General features: G+C 57.0%; 2 protein-coding genes across 2 annotated transcripts in view; both read right to left on the reverse strand.

Annotated features, from left to right (window-relative positions):
* Positions 1-136: 136 nt before the first annotated feature.
* Positions 137-3,191, reverse strand: LOC141727678 (zinc finger CCCH domain-containing protein 10-like). Its single transcript, XM_074533940.1, has 2 exons — positions 3,026-3,191; positions 137-1,628 (listed from the first exon to the last, which is right to left on the reverse strand). The coding sequence occupies exons 1-2, from the start codon at positions 3,174-3,176 to the stop codon at positions 436-438; spliced, it is 1,344 nt and encodes a 447-aa protein (XP_074390041.1). The 5' UTR covers positions 3,177-3,191; the 3' UTR covers positions 137-435.
* Positions 3,192-3,564: 373 nt separating this feature from the next.
* Positions 3,565-18,104, reverse strand: part of PA2G4 (proliferation-associated 2G4) — a 39,542-nt gene continuing 25,002 nt past the window's right edge. The window contains exons 7-15 of the mRNA XM_074533941.1: positions 16,628-16,706; positions 14,197-14,275; positions 13,980-14,113; positions 11,217-11,311; positions 8,992-9,119; positions 7,892-7,945; positions 5,124-7,789; positions 3,886-3,908; positions 3,565-3,754 (exon numbers count right to left, since the gene is read on the reverse strand). Of these exons, the coding sequence (XP_074390042.1) occupies positions 7,724-7,789; positions 7,892-7,945; positions 8,992-9,119; positions 11,217-11,311; positions 13,980-14,113; positions 14,197-14,275; positions 16,628-16,706 (635 nt within the window). The 3' untranslated portion in view covers positions 3,565-3,754; positions 3,886-3,908; positions 5,124-7,723. The remainder of the gene's footprint in view (positions 3,755-3,885; positions 3,909-5,123; positions 7,790-7,891; positions 7,946-8,991; positions 9,120-11,216; positions 11,312-13,979; positions 14,114-14,196; positions 14,276-16,627; positions 16,707-18,104) is intronic.

The following is an 18,104-nucleotide window of genomic DNA, read 5'->3' on the forward strand; positions in this document are numbered from 1 at the left end:
CATCACGGCCCTGCGCGCCCCATCCCGGTCCCGGTTTCCCCACCGCGGTTTCCCGGTTCCAGTCCCGGTTTCCCGTTCCGGTGTCCCACCCGCTCCCCGCCGCTACCGGCACAGCCCGTCCCGTGCGGTTTTGGGCTTTTTTTTTTTTTTTGTTATTTTAATAGCCGAAAACATTACAGGTACCACCCGGTACCACCTCCGGTACCACCCACTCCCGGTGCTCAGTCCGCCCACCGGGATGAGGGGGGTAGCACATCCCACACTGTCCGTGTGTCCGTCCATCCTCATCCCGCCACCCCCTGGTTCCGGGGGTCGCACTGGGATGAGGGGGGTGGCACATCCCACACTGTCCGTGTGTCCGTCCGTGTGTCCGTCCATCCTCATCCCGCCACCCCTGCGTTCGCCGCCAGCCTCCCGCCGGTCCCGGGGGCGGGGTCAGTGCGGCATGGCCGTTATCCTCATGCTCTGCGAGGCGATGGGGTAGGTGACCATGGGCGTGGTGGCGTGGCTCATGGTGATGCCGCCGAGCGGCTGCGCCATGCTCACGGCCACCGGCGCCACCGACACGGCCACGGGCGCCATGGACACGGGCGGCGGCGCCATGCCCTGCGCGATGGTCTGCGCCAGCGCCGCCGCCGCCGACAGCGGCGCGATCTCGGGGTTCAACGGGGCTCCGTTGGCGGGAGGCGCCGCCTGAGCGCCCGCCGGCGCCACCAAATCCTGCTGGGTGACCGGGCGGGGCTGCAGGGCCTGGCTGCTGAGCGTGGTGTGAGTCTGGGCGATGCTGTGGTTGTAGTTGGTCACCGTGGGCGCCAGCGGCTGCTCGCTGGCCGTGGCCGTGGAGCTCAGCGTCATCACCTTGGCCTGGTTGCGGAACTGCGCGTTCTGCTCCAGCAGCACCTCGTTGGTGGCCAGCAGGTTGTTCACCTGCTTCTTGAGGTCCTCCACGCGTTTCCTGAGCAGCACGTTCTCCTCCTCCAGCAGCCGGTACTCCACGGCGCGCGGGCTGGCGAAGCCGTACTCGTAGCTCTCGTAGAGCCCCTCGGCTCGCCGCCGCTTCAGCACCGGCTCGTCGGGCTCGTAGAGGCCGTCGAAGGGCTCGTAGCGCCGGCCCTGCTCCCTGCCCCGCGCCTCGTACTCGTAATCCCGCTGCAAATGCTGGAATTTACACTTGGCGCCGCGCTGGCAGTCCCCTTTGAGGAAATCCCTGCAGATCGGCACCTCCTCTTTGCTGTTGGGCAGATCCGCCGGCGACAGCCCCAAGCCGGCCGCCACTTTCTGGCGCAGGCGCGGCGGCAGCTCGCCCGTTTTCTTGTAGCAATCCTCGTCCTCCTTGGTGCCGTGGATGAAGCGGCAGTTGAGGCGCACGCACTCCTTGTTCTGGAAGTCGTGGCAGAAGATGAACTCGTTCTTGCGCACGCCCAGGTTGGTGACCTCGGAGATGTCGGGGTGCCGGAAGCGGCAGCGCTTGCCGCGCTTGCAGACGTTGCGCAGGAAATCGCGGCAGATGTCGTCGTCGGGGAGGGCGGACGAGGATTCGTCGCCGCTGCTGACGCCGCCGGGGCCGGCGCCGGTGCTGGCGGGGTAACCGTCCCGGTCCGGCATGGCTGGCGCGGGCACCGCGAGGGCTGCGGACAGCGAGGGAATGGTCAGGGATGGGGGGGACACAGCCTGAGGGGTCACCAGGAGAGAGGGAGGGACTGGGAATGGGGTAAATGCCACCCTGAGGGGTCACTGGAAGAGGGAGGGAGAGAGGGACCAGGAATGGGGGGAGTCCCAGCCTGAGGGGTCACCAGGAGAGATGGAGGGACAGGGGGAAGGAGGGAAGGACAGGGGGAAGGAGGGAGGGACACGGAATAGGGTAAATCCCACCCTGAGGGGTCACTGGAGGAGGGAGGGATGGGGAGAGGGAGCAGGAGGGGCATCAAGAATGGGGGAGTCCCACCTTGAGGGGTCACCAGGAGAGATGGAGGGACTGGGAATGGGGTAAATCCCACCCCGGGGCACCCAGAGGGGTCACTGGAGGAGGGAGGGATCGGGTGAGGAAGGGAGAGACCAGGAATTGGGGACTGGGAATGGGATAAATCCCACTCTGAGGGGTCACTGGAAGAGGGAGGAAGAGAGGGACCAGGAATGGGGGGAGTCCCAGCCTGAGGGGTCACCAGAGGAGGGAGGGAGGGACTGGGAGTGATCCCGGTGCTGATGGGGAGAGGGTCCCCAACCACCCTGGGGTACCGGGAGGGGTCACCTGAGGGACAGATAATGGGGGGGATCCAGCCTGAGGGGTCACCAGGAGAGACGGAGGGACTGGGAATGGGGCAAATCCCACCCTGAGGGGTCACCAGAGAAGGGAGGGATGGGGTGAGGGAGGGAAGGAATGGGGGGAGTTCCACCCCAAGGGGTCACTGAAGGAAGGACAGACCAAGAATGGGGGACAGGGAACGGGACAAGTCCCACCCCGGGGTACCGGGAGGGAGGGACCGGGAGTGACCCCGGTGCTGATGGCGAGAGGGTCCCCACCCACCCCGGGGTACCGGGAGGGGTCACCTGAGGGAGGGAGGGACCGGGAATGGGGCACATCCCACCCCGGGGCACCGGGAGGGAGGGGATGAGGAGCAAGAGGGGATGAAGGAAGAACCGGGAGGGACCCCGGGAAGGGGGGAGAGGGGGATTCGCCCAGCCCCGGCACCGAGGGAGGGACCAGTAGGGGCCCCGCGAGCACGGAAGGGAGGGAGAGAGAGAAGGACCGGGAGTGCCCCCGGTACCGGTGGGAAGGGCAGAAGGGAGGAACGGGAGGATCCCGGGAGGCACCGAGGCTGCGGCGGGGCCGGTACCGGGGCAGCACGGCCGGTGATCCCCCACCGCAACCCCGGTGCCCGCCAGCACCGCCGAAACACGGCGGAAACCCCGGCGCGTCCCGTGACAGCCCCGCGAGCCGCAGCGGGACGGGCACGGAGCGCACCGGGAGCGGCGGGGCCTGGCGGAGGGCGGAGCGCGGCCTCCCCCGGCCCGGCCCGGCACTCACCGGCTCGCGGCCTCCCCGCGGGGCCTCCGGCGCCACCAACGCGCGGCCGGTGCCGGCGGCGGGCGGGACCCGCTCGGTGCCGCTTCCGGGGCGGCCCGGAAAGAGCCGGGAGAGCGCGGCGCGCCGGAAATGCGTAATGCCGTGACGTCATCAGCAGGAGACGCCGTCGCGCCGCAAACGCGTGGGTGATCCCGGAACTTCCCGGGCCCTGCTCACGGCGCCGTTACTGGGGCGGTTCCTCACTCCGCTCCCGTTACCGGAGGAATCACCGCGCTCATCCCGCTCCAGGAGAATTCTTCCCCCCGGTCTCACAGCCCTGCCCCGTTACCGGAGGATTCCCGGTGCCGCCGCGGTCACGCTGAAGAAACCCCCGGTTCTCACCGTCTCTTGTTCTTTGAAGCCCCCTCAGCCCCATTATGGGTGGATCCCCGGTTCCATCCCCAGCCCCGTTACCGGCGGGACCTCCACGCTGCTTTCCGGTTACCGGAGAAACTCCGAGCCCGCCCCCCCCCGGTCACCGACAGAGCCCACACACCGTGTAAGCAACAACAACTTTTATTCACGGCACGGCGGCCGCCGCAAAGCGAAGAACGGGCCCGGCCCGGCGGGGCCCCCCCGCGGCACCGGGACAGCACCGGGACGGCACCGGGAGGGGGCACCGGGGCGCGTCCCCGCGCTGGGAGCCGTTACTTGGACCTCTGCCTCATCTTCCTCCTCTTGCGCTTCAGCCTGGGGACAGAGCGGGGGCGGTGTCACCACCCCGGGGGGGCACCGGGAGGGAACCGGGGGGGGCACCGGGGCTGGAAGGGCACCGGGAGCTCCCCCCGGTGCGGCGGGGCCGGCCCGCGGCTCTCACGTACCTGCGCATGCGCTTCTTGCGCCACTGCGGGGAGAGAGAGAGGGGAGGGAGTGAGAGAGGGCGGCGACCCCAGTGCCACCAGTACAAACCAGTGCCCACCAGTATAACCAGTGCCCACCAATATAACTAGTATCTCCCAGTATAACCAGTGCCCACCAATATAACCAGTATCCCCCAGTATAACCAGTGCCCACCAGTACCCACCAATATAACCAGTATCCCCCAGTATAACCAGTGCCCACCAGTATAACCAGTATCTCCCAGTATAACCAGTGCCCACCAGTGCCCACCAATATAACCAGTATCTCCCAGTATAACCAGTGCCCACCAGTACCCACCAATATAACCAGTATCTCCCAGTATAACCAGTGCCCACCAGTATCCCCCAGTATAACCAGTACCCACCAATATAACCAGTATCCCCCAGTATAACCAGTGCCCACCAGAACCCACCAGTGCCCACCTATGCTCCCAGTGCCCTCCAGTAGAACCAGTACCCAGTGCCCCCCAATGCCCACCTGTGACACCTGAACTCCCAGTGCAACCAGTGCCCCCCAGTGCTCCCAGTACCCATCAGTGCCCACCTGTGCCCCCCAGTACTCCCAGTGCAGCCATTGCTCCCCAGTGCCCACCAATGCTCCCAGTATCCACTAATCCTCCCCCAGTGCTCCCAGTCCCACTGGTTTGGCTCTCCCAGTGCCACACTGGTTTACTTTTCCCAGTGTTCCCAGTTCCCACCAGTGTCCCCAGTTTTCCCTCAGTGCGCCCAGTCCCACACCAGTTTGGTTTCCCCAGTAACCCCAGTTCCAGACTGGTTTCTCTCTCCCAGTAACCCCAGTTCCAGACTGGTTTAACTCTCACTGCCCCAGTTCCAGACTGGTTTAACTCTCACTGTCCCAGTTCCACACTGGTTTGTCTCTCTCTACTCCCAGTCCCAAACTGGTTCAGCTCCCCCAGTGCCTCCAGTTCCCCCCAGTCCCACATCGGCTTCTCCTTCCCAGTTGTCCCACTTTCCCCTCACATTCCCTCCAGCAAAGACACCCCCATAGACCCCCCCAGCCCCTCACCGGGACCCCTCCCGTTCCCCGGTTCCCTTCACCGGGACCCCTCCCGTTCCCCGGTTCCCCTCACCGCCCCCGGGGCTCATCCAGGCCGCAGCCCCCCCCCCATGCCCTCCATGCAGGCCCGGCCGCTCCTGAGGCGCCATCGGCCCCCCCGGCGCCGCCCCCCGCCGCTCACCTTGGCCCTCATGGCGGTTCTACGGGGCCCCGCTCAGTCCCGGCGGGCGGGGGGCGGCGGATGGAGGCGGATGGCTGCGGATGGAGGCGGCAGCCGAGGAAGGCACCAAGATGGCGGCGGCCGAGAGGGGCGCGCTCCCACCGGTGGGGGCTATTTATAGGGAAGCATTCAGGCCACGCCCACCGCTGCGCGAGGCACGACGGGAAGTGTAGTTCCTCGCTGTTGGAGCACGATGGGAGTTGTAGTCCGGCAGCCGGCCGCCATTTTGCGCCGCCGCGGGGTTCGGTCCCTCCCCGCCTCAAATTTATTGGGAATAAAAACACCAAATACAAATTTTTTTTTGTTAATTTCCGCTAGGCCTTTAACAGTAATTTTGTTGCAATCGCAAGCTCCTCCGGAGACTTTCCTTTCAAGTAAAAATATAAAATATTTTTATATTGTAGCGTAAAAGATACAAAATAAAAGTTAAATAAACCTCCCGCGCGTCTCGGCGGTTTTTAAATCCCTGCTGTGGATTGGGAAAGCTTTTGGCTCCCGTCTCCAAGCGGAAAACTGATTTAAAAGCCTAAAATTACGATTTTTCCCTTAAAAAGAGGGAGTCTTTCCCACAAAATGAGATTTTTACTCCTGTAAAATACGGGGGTTTTACCTCAAAACGAGGTTTTTTCCCTCAATATTTTCCCTCAAAATGAGGGGTGGTTTTCCTTAATATTGAGGGTTATTCCCTTCAAAATTTGGGGTTTTTTCCCCTAAAAATCAGCATTTTCGCCTCAAAGTGAGCACTTTTCCCTCAAAAATGAGGCTTTTCCCCTCAAACTCAGCATTTTTCCCTCAAAAATGAGCATTATCCCCACAAAAATGAACGGTTTCCCCTTAGAAATGAGCATTTTCTCCTCAAAAAATGAGCATTTCCCCTCACAAATCAGCATTCTCCCTCCAAAAATTAGCACTTTCTCTTCAAGAATTAGCATTTTCCCCACAAAAATGGTAATTTTCCCCTCAGACATGAGCATTTTTCCCTCAAAAATGATAATTTTCCCCTCAGAAGAGTGGTTTTCCTTCAAAAATGAACACTTTTGCCCCACAGAAATCAGCAGTTTTCCCTCACAAATCAGCATTTTCCCTCCAAAAATTAGCCCTTTCCTTCAATAATTAGCATTTTTCCCACAAAAATGATAATTTTCCCCTCACAAATGAACATTTTTCCCTCAAAATTGAGCATTTTCCCCTCAAAAATCCCATTTCCAACACCAAACCTGTCCAGGCCGGTTCCACCCCACAATCCCAAATCCCCAGAGAAAAAGACTGAAGAAAAAAATAACCCGGAATAAAATCCAATATCGCATCGTTTATTCTCTTTTATTTGACTTTGGTAACATTTGCACGTGTGGAGTTTTTTGTTTTTTTTTTTTTTATTCTGGGGTGGAAAACTCAGATTTGGACGAGGAAGCACCGCAGCCTGCGGAGAACGCCCGGGAATGTTGGGTAAGGCGGGAATCAGAATTCCCAAAAAACATGAGGGAAAAAAAGAACCAGGGGTACCGGCAAAGAAAAAAAAACCTCAAACATTCAACTGACGGCGTTTAATCGGCTTTTTTTTCTCGTTTTTATGTGGTTTTTTTGTAAAAAATTGACTATAAAAGAGCGATACCCCTAGGCTCGGGCCTATCCCGGATCAGCGCTTCCCTCACCTCTCCCCTGAGGAATTCTGGTGGGATTTTTTTTTTTTTGTTGCTTTTTTTTTCCCCCTCAAAATTAGCAAAGAATCCTGAGGGAAAAAGTGAAATAAAAATTACCCTCTGGGGAAAAAGGTGGAATGTGCTCCCGGGGATATTGGGAAGGATAAAAAACACCCAAACCCGGGGTTTTTTTTTTAGGGAATTCAGCTCCGCAAAGGCCGGAATGTCGGCGGCTTCCCGAGGGTTTGGATTATTTTAAAAACCAGTTTGTGTTAAAAAATAGCGATTTTTTTTTCTTTTGAAATCCCATAAATCAAGGCAGAGGCAGAAAAGGCTCCTGGTGGGTGAGTGGGTGGATGGGGGGGAACTTAAAATTTGGGGGTTTTTAATCCCAATTTTTAAAGTACAATCCCAAAGAGGGAAAAGATAAAATCCCGGATTGCTCGCACAGGGCACTTTTCTGGGTGGAATCACTTGGGGTATTTTTGGGGTTTTTTTTTTTGTGAAAATTTCCAAAGGGAAAAAATTAAAAAAATTTAAAAAGGCAGCAGGATAAATAGGAGGAGGAGGAAGGAATCAGCAGCTCCCTCCACTCCCTCTCCCTGGATTTTACAAATTCACCTCTCCAAACATGAGGAATATTAAAGATTTAATAGCGACTTTCACTCCTAATTTTTATTCTTTTTTTTTGCTGCTCTTTCTGGGGTGTTTTTAATTATTTTTTTTGTTTTCATTTGGAAGTCTGAAGTGACCGAGAGATTCCTCCCTCCTTGGCAAAGTCAACGGGAGCTGTTGGATTCTGTGGGAATTCCAGACTGCCTGGACCAACACCAGATTCTTTCGTTTCCGGATGGAATTTTGTTTTTTTCTGGGTTTTTTTTTTGGGGAAAAAAGGGGCGATTTGAGAACTCCAAGGGTTTCTCAATCGCCGGCCTCGTTCTCCTCCGCCGTCTCCCCCGTGGTGGCGTTTTCAGCGTTTTTGGAAGCCTGTGGGGACAAATTCAGGGATTTTTTCAGGTTATTTCCCATGAAAACACCGCCAAATTCTGAATTTGGGCATTTTAAACATAAAATGGGATTGATTTTTACCTTCTTTTTCTTCTTTTTCTGGGTCTTCCTGCTGGCAGAGCTTTGTAGAAGGGCCTGGAAGGGAGGGAAGGGTGAGGAGGTGGGAAATGATCCCAATGGGTTTTTTGGGATAATAATAAATTCAAAAATTTGGGTGATTTTGGGAGGGTTTGGTTCCCTTTTCTTAATCTCCCCTCAATGGGAGCAAGGACAGGTAACCCTGGGAAGATGCTGCTTTATTAATCAATATTTCATTTATTAATTTTATTTACTTCATTTTAAAGTTAATAATTAATAATAAATTAATAATACATTTATTTTAAAATTAATTCCTGATTTATTAATTTAATTGAAACTTTTCTTTAATCATCTTGCAATTAGTAAATATTCAATATTAAATATTTCAATAACAATACTTCAATTATTCCTATTTTAATTATCAATATTTCCATTATTATTCCAGTTATTAATATTCAATCAATATTAATTTGCTACTCTTTTACTCTACAATATATTAAGATATCATATGTAGATATAAATGTACTGCTTCTATCTTTATATATTAATTAGACTATGTGTTATCTATATTTATAGTTATATAAATTTATATATATTTATATAGAAACATTATATATATTTATATATATAATATAGACTATTTAATAGATTATTAATTAGACTTATTCTTATAAATATATAATACAGACTATTAATAGGTTATTAATTAGACTATATAATGAATGCTATTTTTATCTTCATGTATTTACATTAATAGTTGTATACATTTAATAGAGACTTTTATTTATTATATTTTTATTTAGACATAATTTATGCTATATTTATTACATGTAAAAATTTAGTTTATTTTTATATAAAAAATTATTTCTTATTGATCAGCAGTTAATCCATTAATACCAATAACTATTATAAATGTATTTTCTGCTTTATTTTCCAAGAAAATACAACTATTAATAACCAATATAATTAACAAAACCACTAAACAGATACATTTTTCCTACGAGTATTTTATATGGGAATATAAACAAATGAATTTGATGTTTCTACAGATACTTAATTTGCATATTAGTCTTATTAATGATGAATATTAATGAGGAGCTCACCTTGAGCTCGCCGTCCTGCACCTCCAGGTCGGATTTGTAGAGCTCGGGCTCGAAGGGGCCGCTCGTGATCCTCATGGGGCCGTTGGGCATCAGCAGCACCGTGAACTTGAACTGGGCCACGAACTCCCCTGCGGGCACACAGGGGTTAACGGGGCGGGTAACCGGGGCTACGGCCCTGCCAGGACCTGGGGGTTAACCTGGGCTACGGCCCTGCCAGGACCTGTGGGCACTGAGGGGTTAACCTGGGCTACGGCCCTGCCAGGACCTGGGGGTTAACCTGGGCTATGGCCCTGCCAGGACCTGTGGGCACTGAGGGGTTACCCTGAGCTATTAACTTGGGCTATGGCCCTGCCAGGACCTGGGGGTTAAACCTGGGCTATGGCCCTGCCAGGACCTGGGGGCACTGAGGGGTTAACCTGGGCTATGGCCCTGCCAGGACCTGTGGGCACTGAGGGGTTAACCTGGGCTACAGCCCTGCCAGGACCTGCGGGCACTGAGGGGTTAACCTGGGCTACAGCCCTGCCAGGACCTGTGGGCACTGAGGGGTTAACGGGGCGCTTAACCTGGGCTACGGCCCTGCCAGGACCTGGGGGCACTGAGGGGTTAACGGGGCTATGGCCCTGCCAGGACCTGGGGGTTAACCTGGGCTATGGCCCTGCCAGGACCTGTGGGCACTGAGGGGTTAACCTGAGCTATTAAACTAGCCTACAGCCCTGCCAGGACCTGGGGGGCACTGAGGGGTTAACCTGAGCTATTAACCTGGGCTACAGCCCTGCCAGGACCTGTGGGCACTGAGGGGTTAACAGGGCTACGGCCCTGCCAGGACCTGGGGGCACTGAGGGGTTAACCTGGGCTACGGCCCTGCCAGGACCTGGGGGTTAACCCGTGCTACAGCCCTGCCATGACAAAACCTGAGCTACAGCCCTGCCAGGACCCTGAGCAACTGGGGATAAAGGGGTTAACCTGAGCTACAGCCCTGCCAGGACTTGGGGCTGATCCTAAGCTACAGCCCTGCCAGGACCTGTGGGCACTGAGGGGTTAACCTGGGCTATTAACCTGGGCTATAGCTCTGCCAGGACCTGGGGGTTAACCTGGGCTACGGCCCTGCCAGGACCTGCAATCCCAGCTGTGAGCGGCTCTGCAGCTCCCAACTCACCTGGATCTGCCCTCACCTGCCCCAGGACCCACCTGTCCCCAGTCCCGTCCTCTGTCACTGCTGTCCCCACCATGTCCCCCAGGTGTCCCCACTGTCCCCCAGGTGTCCCCACTGTCCCCACCTGTCCCCCAGGTGTCCCCCCAGGTGTCCCCCAGGTGTCCCCCCAAGTGTCCCCCCCTGTCCCCCAGGTGTCCCCATCTGTCCCCCCCTGTCGCCCCCTGTCCCCCAGGTGTCCCCCCTGTCTCCCAGGTGTCCCCACCTGTCCCCCCCTGTCCCCCAGGTGTCCCCCAGGTGTCCCCCAGGTGTCCCCCTTGTCCCCCAGGTGTCCCCCCCTGTCCCCCAGGTATCCCCCCCTGTCCCCCAGGTGTCCCCCCCCTGTCCCCCAGGTATCCCCCCCTGTCCCCCAGGTGTCCCCCCCCTGTCCATCCAGGTGTCCCCAGGTGTCCCCACCTGTCCCCCAGGTGTCCCCACCTGTCCCCCAGGTGCCCCCCCAGGTGTCTCCCCCTGTCCCCCCCAGGTGTCCCCCAAGTGTCCCCCACTGTCCCCCAGGTGTCTCCCCCATGTCCCCCAGGTGTCCCCATCTGTCCCCCCGTCCCCCAGGTGTCCCCCAGGTGTCCCCATCTGTCCCCCCCTGTCGCCCCCTGTCCCCCAGGTGTCCCCCCTGTCTCCCAGGTGTCCCCACCTGTCCCCCCCTGTCCCCCAGGTGTCCCCCAGGTGTCCCCCCCTGTCCCCCCAGGTGTCTCCCCCTGTCCCCAGGTGTCCCCAAGTGTCCCCCCTGTCCCCCAGGTGTCCCCCCCTGTCCCCCAGGTGTTCCCCCTGTCCCCCCAGGTGTCCCCCCTGTCCCCCCCTGTCCCCCAGGTGTCTCCCCCTGTCCCCCAGGTGTCTCCCCCTGTCCCCCAGGTGTCCCCCCTGTCTCCCAGGTGTCCCCAAGTGTCCCCACTGTCCCCCAAGTGTCCCCACTGTCCCCCAGGTGTCCCCAAGTGTCCCCCCCCGTCCCCCAAGTCTCCCCAGGTGCCCCCCCCCATCCCCCCCTGTCCCCCAGGTGTCCCCCCCAGGTGTCCCGGCTCACCTTCCTTCTCGTACAGGACGTTGAAGGGCTGCAGCAGCTCGTGCTTGGCGCACTCCACCACCCCCATGCGCGCCTTCTTCTCGTCCTCCAGCGCCCTGAGGGGACAGCGCGCCTGAGCACACCTGGGCACACCTGGGCACACCTGAGTGCACCTGGGCACACCTGAGTGCACTTGCAAGTGTACCTGGGCACACCTGGGCACACCTGAGTGCACCTGAGTGCACCTGGAGGCACCTGAGCGCACCTGGGCACACCTGAGTGCACCTGGGCACACCTGAGTGCACAACTGGGCACACCTGAGTGCACCTGGGATCACACCTGAGCACACCTGAGCTCACACCTGAGCCAACACCTACACACACCTGCCTGGCAAAGGCTCCAATCCCTGCAATTCCGGCCCTACCCAGGTACCCCAGGTGGGACCCCAGCCCCATCCAGGTACCCCAGGTGTGATTCCATCCCCATCCAGGTACCCCAGGCAGGACCCCAGCCCCATCCAGGTACCCCAGGTGTGATTCCAGCACCAGAATTCCCAGTTTTACCTCAGGGTGAAGGGCTCCACCTCACTGACAAAAGCCCAGGGATTTCCCAGCCCTATATCCCAGTACCCCAACCCCATCCAGGTACCCCAGGTGGGACCCCAACCCCATCCAGGTACCCCAACCCCATCCAGGTACCCCAGGTAGGGTCCCAGCCCTATCAAGGTATCCCAGGTGTGATTCCATCCCCATCCAGGTACCCCAGCCCTATCCAGGTACTCCAGGTGTGACCCCAGCCCCATTTCCACCTGAGGGTGAAGGGCATGGTGTTGAAGCACCACTGAAACCTCTGGAATTCAGTGGAAATTCCACTGAAATCCCTGGAATTCCAGCTCTATATACAGATACCCCAGCCCTATCCAGGTACCCCAGGTGGGACCCCAGCCCCATCCAGGTACCCCAGGTGGGATTCCATCCCCATCCAGGTACCCCAAGTAGAATTTCCAGCTCTATCCAGGTACCCCAGCCCCATCCAGGTACCCCAGGTAGAATTTCCAGCCCTATCCAGGTACCCCAGGTGTGACCCCAGCCCCATCCAGGCACCCCAGGTGTGATTCCAGCCCCAGAATTCCCAGTTTTACCTGAGGGTGAAGGGCATGGTGTCGAAGCACCACTGAAACCTCAAATTTCTGGAATTCCAGCCCTATATACAGATACCCCAGCCATATCCAGGTACCCCAGGTGGGACCCCAACCCCATCCAGGTACCCCAGGTAGAATTTCCAGCCCCATCCAGGTACCCCAGCCCCATCCAGGTATCCCAGGTGTGATTCCAGCCCTATCCAGGTACCCCAGGTGGGACCCCAGCCCTATATCCAGGTACTCCAGCCCCATCCAGGTACCCCAGGTGGGACCCCAACCCCATCCAGGTACCCCAGGTAGAATTTCCAGCCCCATCCAGGTACCCCAGCCCCATCCAGGTATCCCAGGTGTGATTCCAGCCCCAGAATTCCCAGTTCCACCTGAGGGTGAAGGGCATGGTGTCGAAGCGCCGCTCCACCTCGCTGAGGAAGCCTCAAATCCCTTCAATCCCAGCCCTATATCCCGGTATCCCAACCCCATCCAGGTACCCCAGGTGGGATCCCAGTCCTACCCAGATATCCCAGGTGTGATTCCATCCCCATCCAGGTACCCCAGGTGGGACCCCAGCCCCATCCAGGTATCCCAGGTAGAATTTCCAGCCCCATCCAGGTACCCCAGGTGTGATTCCATCCCCATCCAGGTACCCCAACCCCATCCAGGTACCCCAGGTGGAATTTCCAGCCCCATCCAGGTACCCCAGGTGTGATTCCAGCCCCAGAATTCCCATTCCCACCTGAGGGTGAAGGGCATGGTGTCGAAGCGCCGCTCCACCTCGCTGAGGAAATCCCAGAGATTTCCCAGCCCTATATCCCGGTATCCCAACCCCATCCAGGTACCCCAGGTAGAATTTCCAGCCCCATCCAGGTACCCCAACCCCATCCTGGTACCCCAGCCCTATCCAAGTGGGACCCCAGCCCTATATCCAGGTACTCCAGCCCCATCCAGGTATCCCTGGTGGGACCCCAGCCCCATCCAGGTACCCCAGGTAGAATTTCCAACCCCATCCAGGTATCCCAGGTGGGACCCCAGCCCTATCCAGGTACCCCAGGTGGGACCCCAGCCCCATTCCCACCTGAGGGTGAAGGGCATGGTGTCGAAGCGCCGCTCCACCTCGCTGAAGAAGCCTCAAATCCCTTCAATCCCAGCCCTATATCCTGGTACCCCAACCCCATCCAGGTACCCCAGGTGGAATTTCCAGCCCCATCCAGGTACCCCAGCCCCATCCAGGTATCCCAGGTAGAATTTCCATCCCCATCCAGGTACCCCAGGTGTGATTCCATCCCCATCCAGGTACCCCAGGTGGGACCCCAGCCCCATCCAGGTACCCCAGGTGGGACCCCAGCCCCATCCAGGTACCCCAGGTGGGACCCCAGCCCCATCCAGGTACCCCAGGTGTGACCCCAGCCCCATCCAGGTACCCCAGGTGTGATTCCATCCCCATCCAGGTATCCCAGGTAGAATTTCCAGCCCCATCCAGGTACCCCAGCCCCATCCAGGTACCTCAGGTAGAATTTCCAACCCCATCCAGGTACCCCAGGTAGAATTTCCAGCCCCATCCAGGTACCCCAACCCCATCCAGGTACCCCAGGTGTGATTCCAGCCCCATCCAGGTACCCCAGGTGGGACCCCAGCCCCATTCCCACCTGAGGGTGAAGGGCATGGTGTCGAAGCGCCGCTCCACCTCGCTGAAGAAGGCGCGCGAGGTTTTCATCTTCAGCCCGTACTGCTTGGACGGGTCCCTCTTGTAAATGGTGGTTCTCTGCCCCGCATCCTTGGCCTGCAAAACAGCAAATTCCAGAACCTGGGAAGCTTCTGGAAGCTGAGAATTCCCTGGGATTTGTCAGGGATTCACAGGCTGACCTTCCCCTCGCCGCTGCTGACCAGCACGTCCACGGCATAGACTTCGTGCACCTCAAATTCGGCTTTTTCGTGGTCCTTCCTAAAGGGAAAAAACAAAAAAAAAGGGGTTGGGAAAGGCAGGAAAATCTGGGAATTCTGCTGGGAAAAACTTGCAGGAAAGAGTCAAAAAGCATTGCTGGGAATTCAGGATTTTTTAGGAAAGCAAAAGTTTCCATTTGTGGAAAATCAAAATATTCCTGGAAATTCCTTCTTTCCCCAAGAGTTCCCTTTTTTCATGCTGATCCCACAATTTTCCTCTTGATCCCAATTTTCTCCTGATCCCACAATTTTCCTCTTGATCCCAATTTTTTCCTGATCCCACAATTTTCCTCCTGATCCCAATTTTCTCCTGATCCCACAATTTTCCTCTTGATCCCATTTTTCTCCTGTTCCCACAATTTTCCTCTTGATCCCACAATTTTCCTCCTGATCCCAATTTTTTCCTGTTCCCACAATTTTCCTCCTGATCCCAATTTTCATCCTGACCCCCTCATTTTCCCCCTAAATCCCCAATTTTTGCCCCTGATCCCCATTTCTCACCCTGATCCCCAAATTACTGCCCCTCAAGTCTCCCAATTTTTGCCCCTCATTTTTGCCCCTGACCTCCATTTTTGCCCCTCCTTTTTGCCCCCAAGCCCCCCAATTTTTGCCCCTGACCCCCCCAATTTCTACCCCAAGCCCCCCAATTTTTGCCCCTGAACCCCCCAATTTTTGCCCCAAGCTCCCAATTATTGCCCAAGCCCCCCAATTTCTGCCCCAAGTCCCCCAATTTTTGCCCCCAAATTCCCCCCAATTTCTGCCCCAAACCCCCCAGTTTTTGCCCCTGATCCCCCCCAATTTCTGCCCCTGAACCCCCCAATTTCTACCCCAAGCCCCCAATTTTTGCCCCTGACCCCCCCCAATTTTTCCCCCCAAATTCCCCCCAATTTTGCCCCTGACCCGCCCCAATTTTTGTCCCTGACCCACCAAATTTCTGCCCCAAGTCCCCCAATTATTGCCCCTGTACCCCCCCAATTTCTGCCCCAAGTCCCCCAATTTTTGCCCCCAAACCCCCCAATTTTTGCCCCCAAATTCCCCCCAATTTTTCCCCCTGAACCCCCCAATTATTGCCCCAAGCCCCCCAATTTTTGCCCCTGAACCCCCCAATTTTTGCCCCCAAATTCCCCCCAATTTTTGCCCCAAGCCCCCCAATTTTTGCCCCTGAACCCCCAAATTTCTACCCCTGACCCTCCCCAATTTCTGCCCCAAGCCCCCCAATTTCTGCCCCTGACCCCCCCAATTTCTGCCCCTGACCCTCCCAATTTCTGCCCCATGCCCCCCAATTTTTGCCCCTGAACCCCCCCAATTTTTGCCCCTGAACCCCCCAATTTCTGCCCCAAGCCCCCCAATTTTTGCCCCTGACCCCCCCCAATTTTTGCCCCTGAACCCCCCCAATTTCTACCCCAAGCCCCCCCAATTTTTGCCCCAAGCCCCCCAATTCTTGCCTCTGAACCCCTTAATTTCTGCCCCAAGCCCCCCAATTTCTGCCCCAAGCCCCCCAATTTCTACCCCAAGCCCCCAATTTCTGCCCCAAGCCCCCTAATTTTTGCCCCTGACCCCCCCAATTTTTGCCCCTGACCCCCCCAAATTTCTACCCCAAGCCCCCCAATTTTTCCCCCTGAACCCCCCAATTATTGCCCCCAATTTCTGCTCCTGACCTCCCCCAATTTCTGCCCCAAGCCCCCCAATTTTTGCCCCGACCCCCCCAAATTTCTGCCCCAAACCCCCCAACTTTTGCCCCTGAACCCTCTAATTTCTCCCCCTGACCCCCCCAATTTCTGCCCCAAGCTCCCCAATTTTTGCCCCTGAACCCCCCAATTTCTGCCCCTGACCCCCCCAATTTCTACCCGAAGCCCCCCAATTTCTGCCCGAAGCCCCCAATTATTGCCCCTGAACCCCCCAATTTCTGCATCCAAATTCCCCCCAATTTCTGTCCCAAGCCCCCCAGTTATTGCCCCTGAACCTCAATTTCTACCCCAAGCCGCCCAATTTTAGCCCCTGACCCCCCCAATTTCTGCCCCTGACCCTCCCCAACTTCTACCCCAAGTCCCCCAATTTTACCCCTGAATCCCCCAATTTCTGCCCCATGCCCCCAAATTTCTACCCTAAGCCCCCCAATTTCTACCCCTGTACCCCTCAATTTTTGCCCCTGTACCCCCCCCGATTTCTGCCCCTGTACCCCCCCAATTTCTGCCCCATGCCCCCAAATTTCTGCCCCAAACCCCCCAATTTCTCCCCCTGATCCCCCCCAATTTTTGCCCCTGAAACCCCCAATTTCACACCCTGAACCCCCCAATTTCTGCCCCAAGCCCCCAATTTTTGCCCCAAGCCCCCCAATTTCTGCCCCTCTCACTTCTGCTGGTCCGAGGGGTTCTGGATGATGGTTTTCTCGCCGTCGATCACGTGCTGCTTCAGCTGGTGCGACAGCATCCCTGCAACGGCAAACTGGGATGGACTGGGAGGGACTGGGAGGGACTGGGAGGGACTGGGAGGGACTGGGAGGGACTGGGATGGACTGGGAACAAACTGGGATGGGATTGGGATGGGACTGGGATGGACTGGTTTTAACTGGGAATGGACTGGGAGTGAACTGGGATGGGACTTGACCTTACTGGGATGGACTGGGATGGGACTGCGATGGACTGGGATGGACTGGGAGGGACTGGGATTGAACTGGGAACAAACTGGGAGGGACTGGGATGGACTGGGATGGACTGGGATGGACTGGGAGGGACTGGGAGGGACTGGGATTGAACTGGGAACAAACTGGGAGGGACTGGGATGGACTGGGATGGGACTGGGAGGGACTGGTTTTAACTGGGAATGGACTGGGAGTGAACTGGGATGGGACTTGACCTTACTGGGATGGACTGGGATGGGACTGGGAGGGACTGGGATTAACTGGGATGGACTGGGATGGACTGGGATGGGACTGGGAGGGACTGGGATGGACTGGGATGGACTGGGATGGACTGGGATGGGACTGGGTTATACTGGGATGGACTGGGAGGGACTGGGATGGACTGGGATGGACTGGGATGGACTGGGATGGACTGGGAGGGGACTGGGATGGACTGGGAGGGACTGGGAGGGACTGGGATGGGACTGGGATGGACTGGGATGGACTGGGAATGGACTGGGAGTGAACTGGGATGGGACTTGACCTTACTGGGATGGACTGGGAGGGACTGGGAGGGACTGGGATGGACTGGGAGGGACTGGGATGGACTGGGATGGACTGGGATGGACTGGGAACAAACTGGGATGGACTGGGATGGGACTGGGAGGGATTGGGATGGACTGGGATGGACTGGGATTGAACTGGGATGGACTGGGAGGGACTGGGAGGGACTGGGATGGACTGGGAGGGACTGGGAGGGACTGGGATGGACTGGGATTGAACTGGGATGGACTGGGATGGACTGGGAGGGACTGGGATGGACTGGGAGGGACTGGGATGGGACTGGGATGGGACTGGGAGGGACTGGGAGGGATTGGGAGGGACTGGGATGGACTGGGATGGACTGGGAACAAACTGGGATGGACTGGGATGGGACTGGGAGGGACTGGGATGGACTGGGAGGGACTGGATGGGACTGGGAGGGACTGGGAACAAACTGGGATGGATTGGGATGGACTGGGATGGGACTGGGATGGGACTGGGAGGGACTGGGAGGGGATTGAGGGCAACTGGGAGGGACTGGGATTGAACTGGGATGGACTGGGAGGGACTGGGAACAAACTGGGAGGGACTGGGATGGGAATGGGATGGGACTGGGATGGGACTGGGAGGGACTGGTCTGTACTGGTTTGTACTGGTTTGTACTGGG

The sequence above is a fragment of the Zonotrichia albicollis genome, unplaced genomic scaffold (genome assembly GCF_047830755.1).
Source record: "Zonotrichia albicollis isolate bZonAlb1 unplaced genomic scaffold, bZonAlb1.hap1 Scaffold_177, whole genome shotgun sequence".
Lineage (NCBI taxonomy): Eukaryota > Metazoa > Chordata > Aves > Passeriformes > Passerellidae > Zonotrichia > Zonotrichia albicollis.

Bases quoted from the DNA above. Each gene is read 5' to 3' on its own strand.
- LOC141727678 (XM_074533940.1), bottom strand. From the start codon at position 3,176: ATGACGTCACGGCATTACGCATTTCCGGCGCGCCGCGCTCTCCCGGCT. The intron at 1,629-3,025 runs GTGAGTGCCGGG...CGCTGTCCGCAG, and splicing joins CGCGGGGAGGCCGCGAGCCG to CCCTCGCGGTGCCCGCGCCA.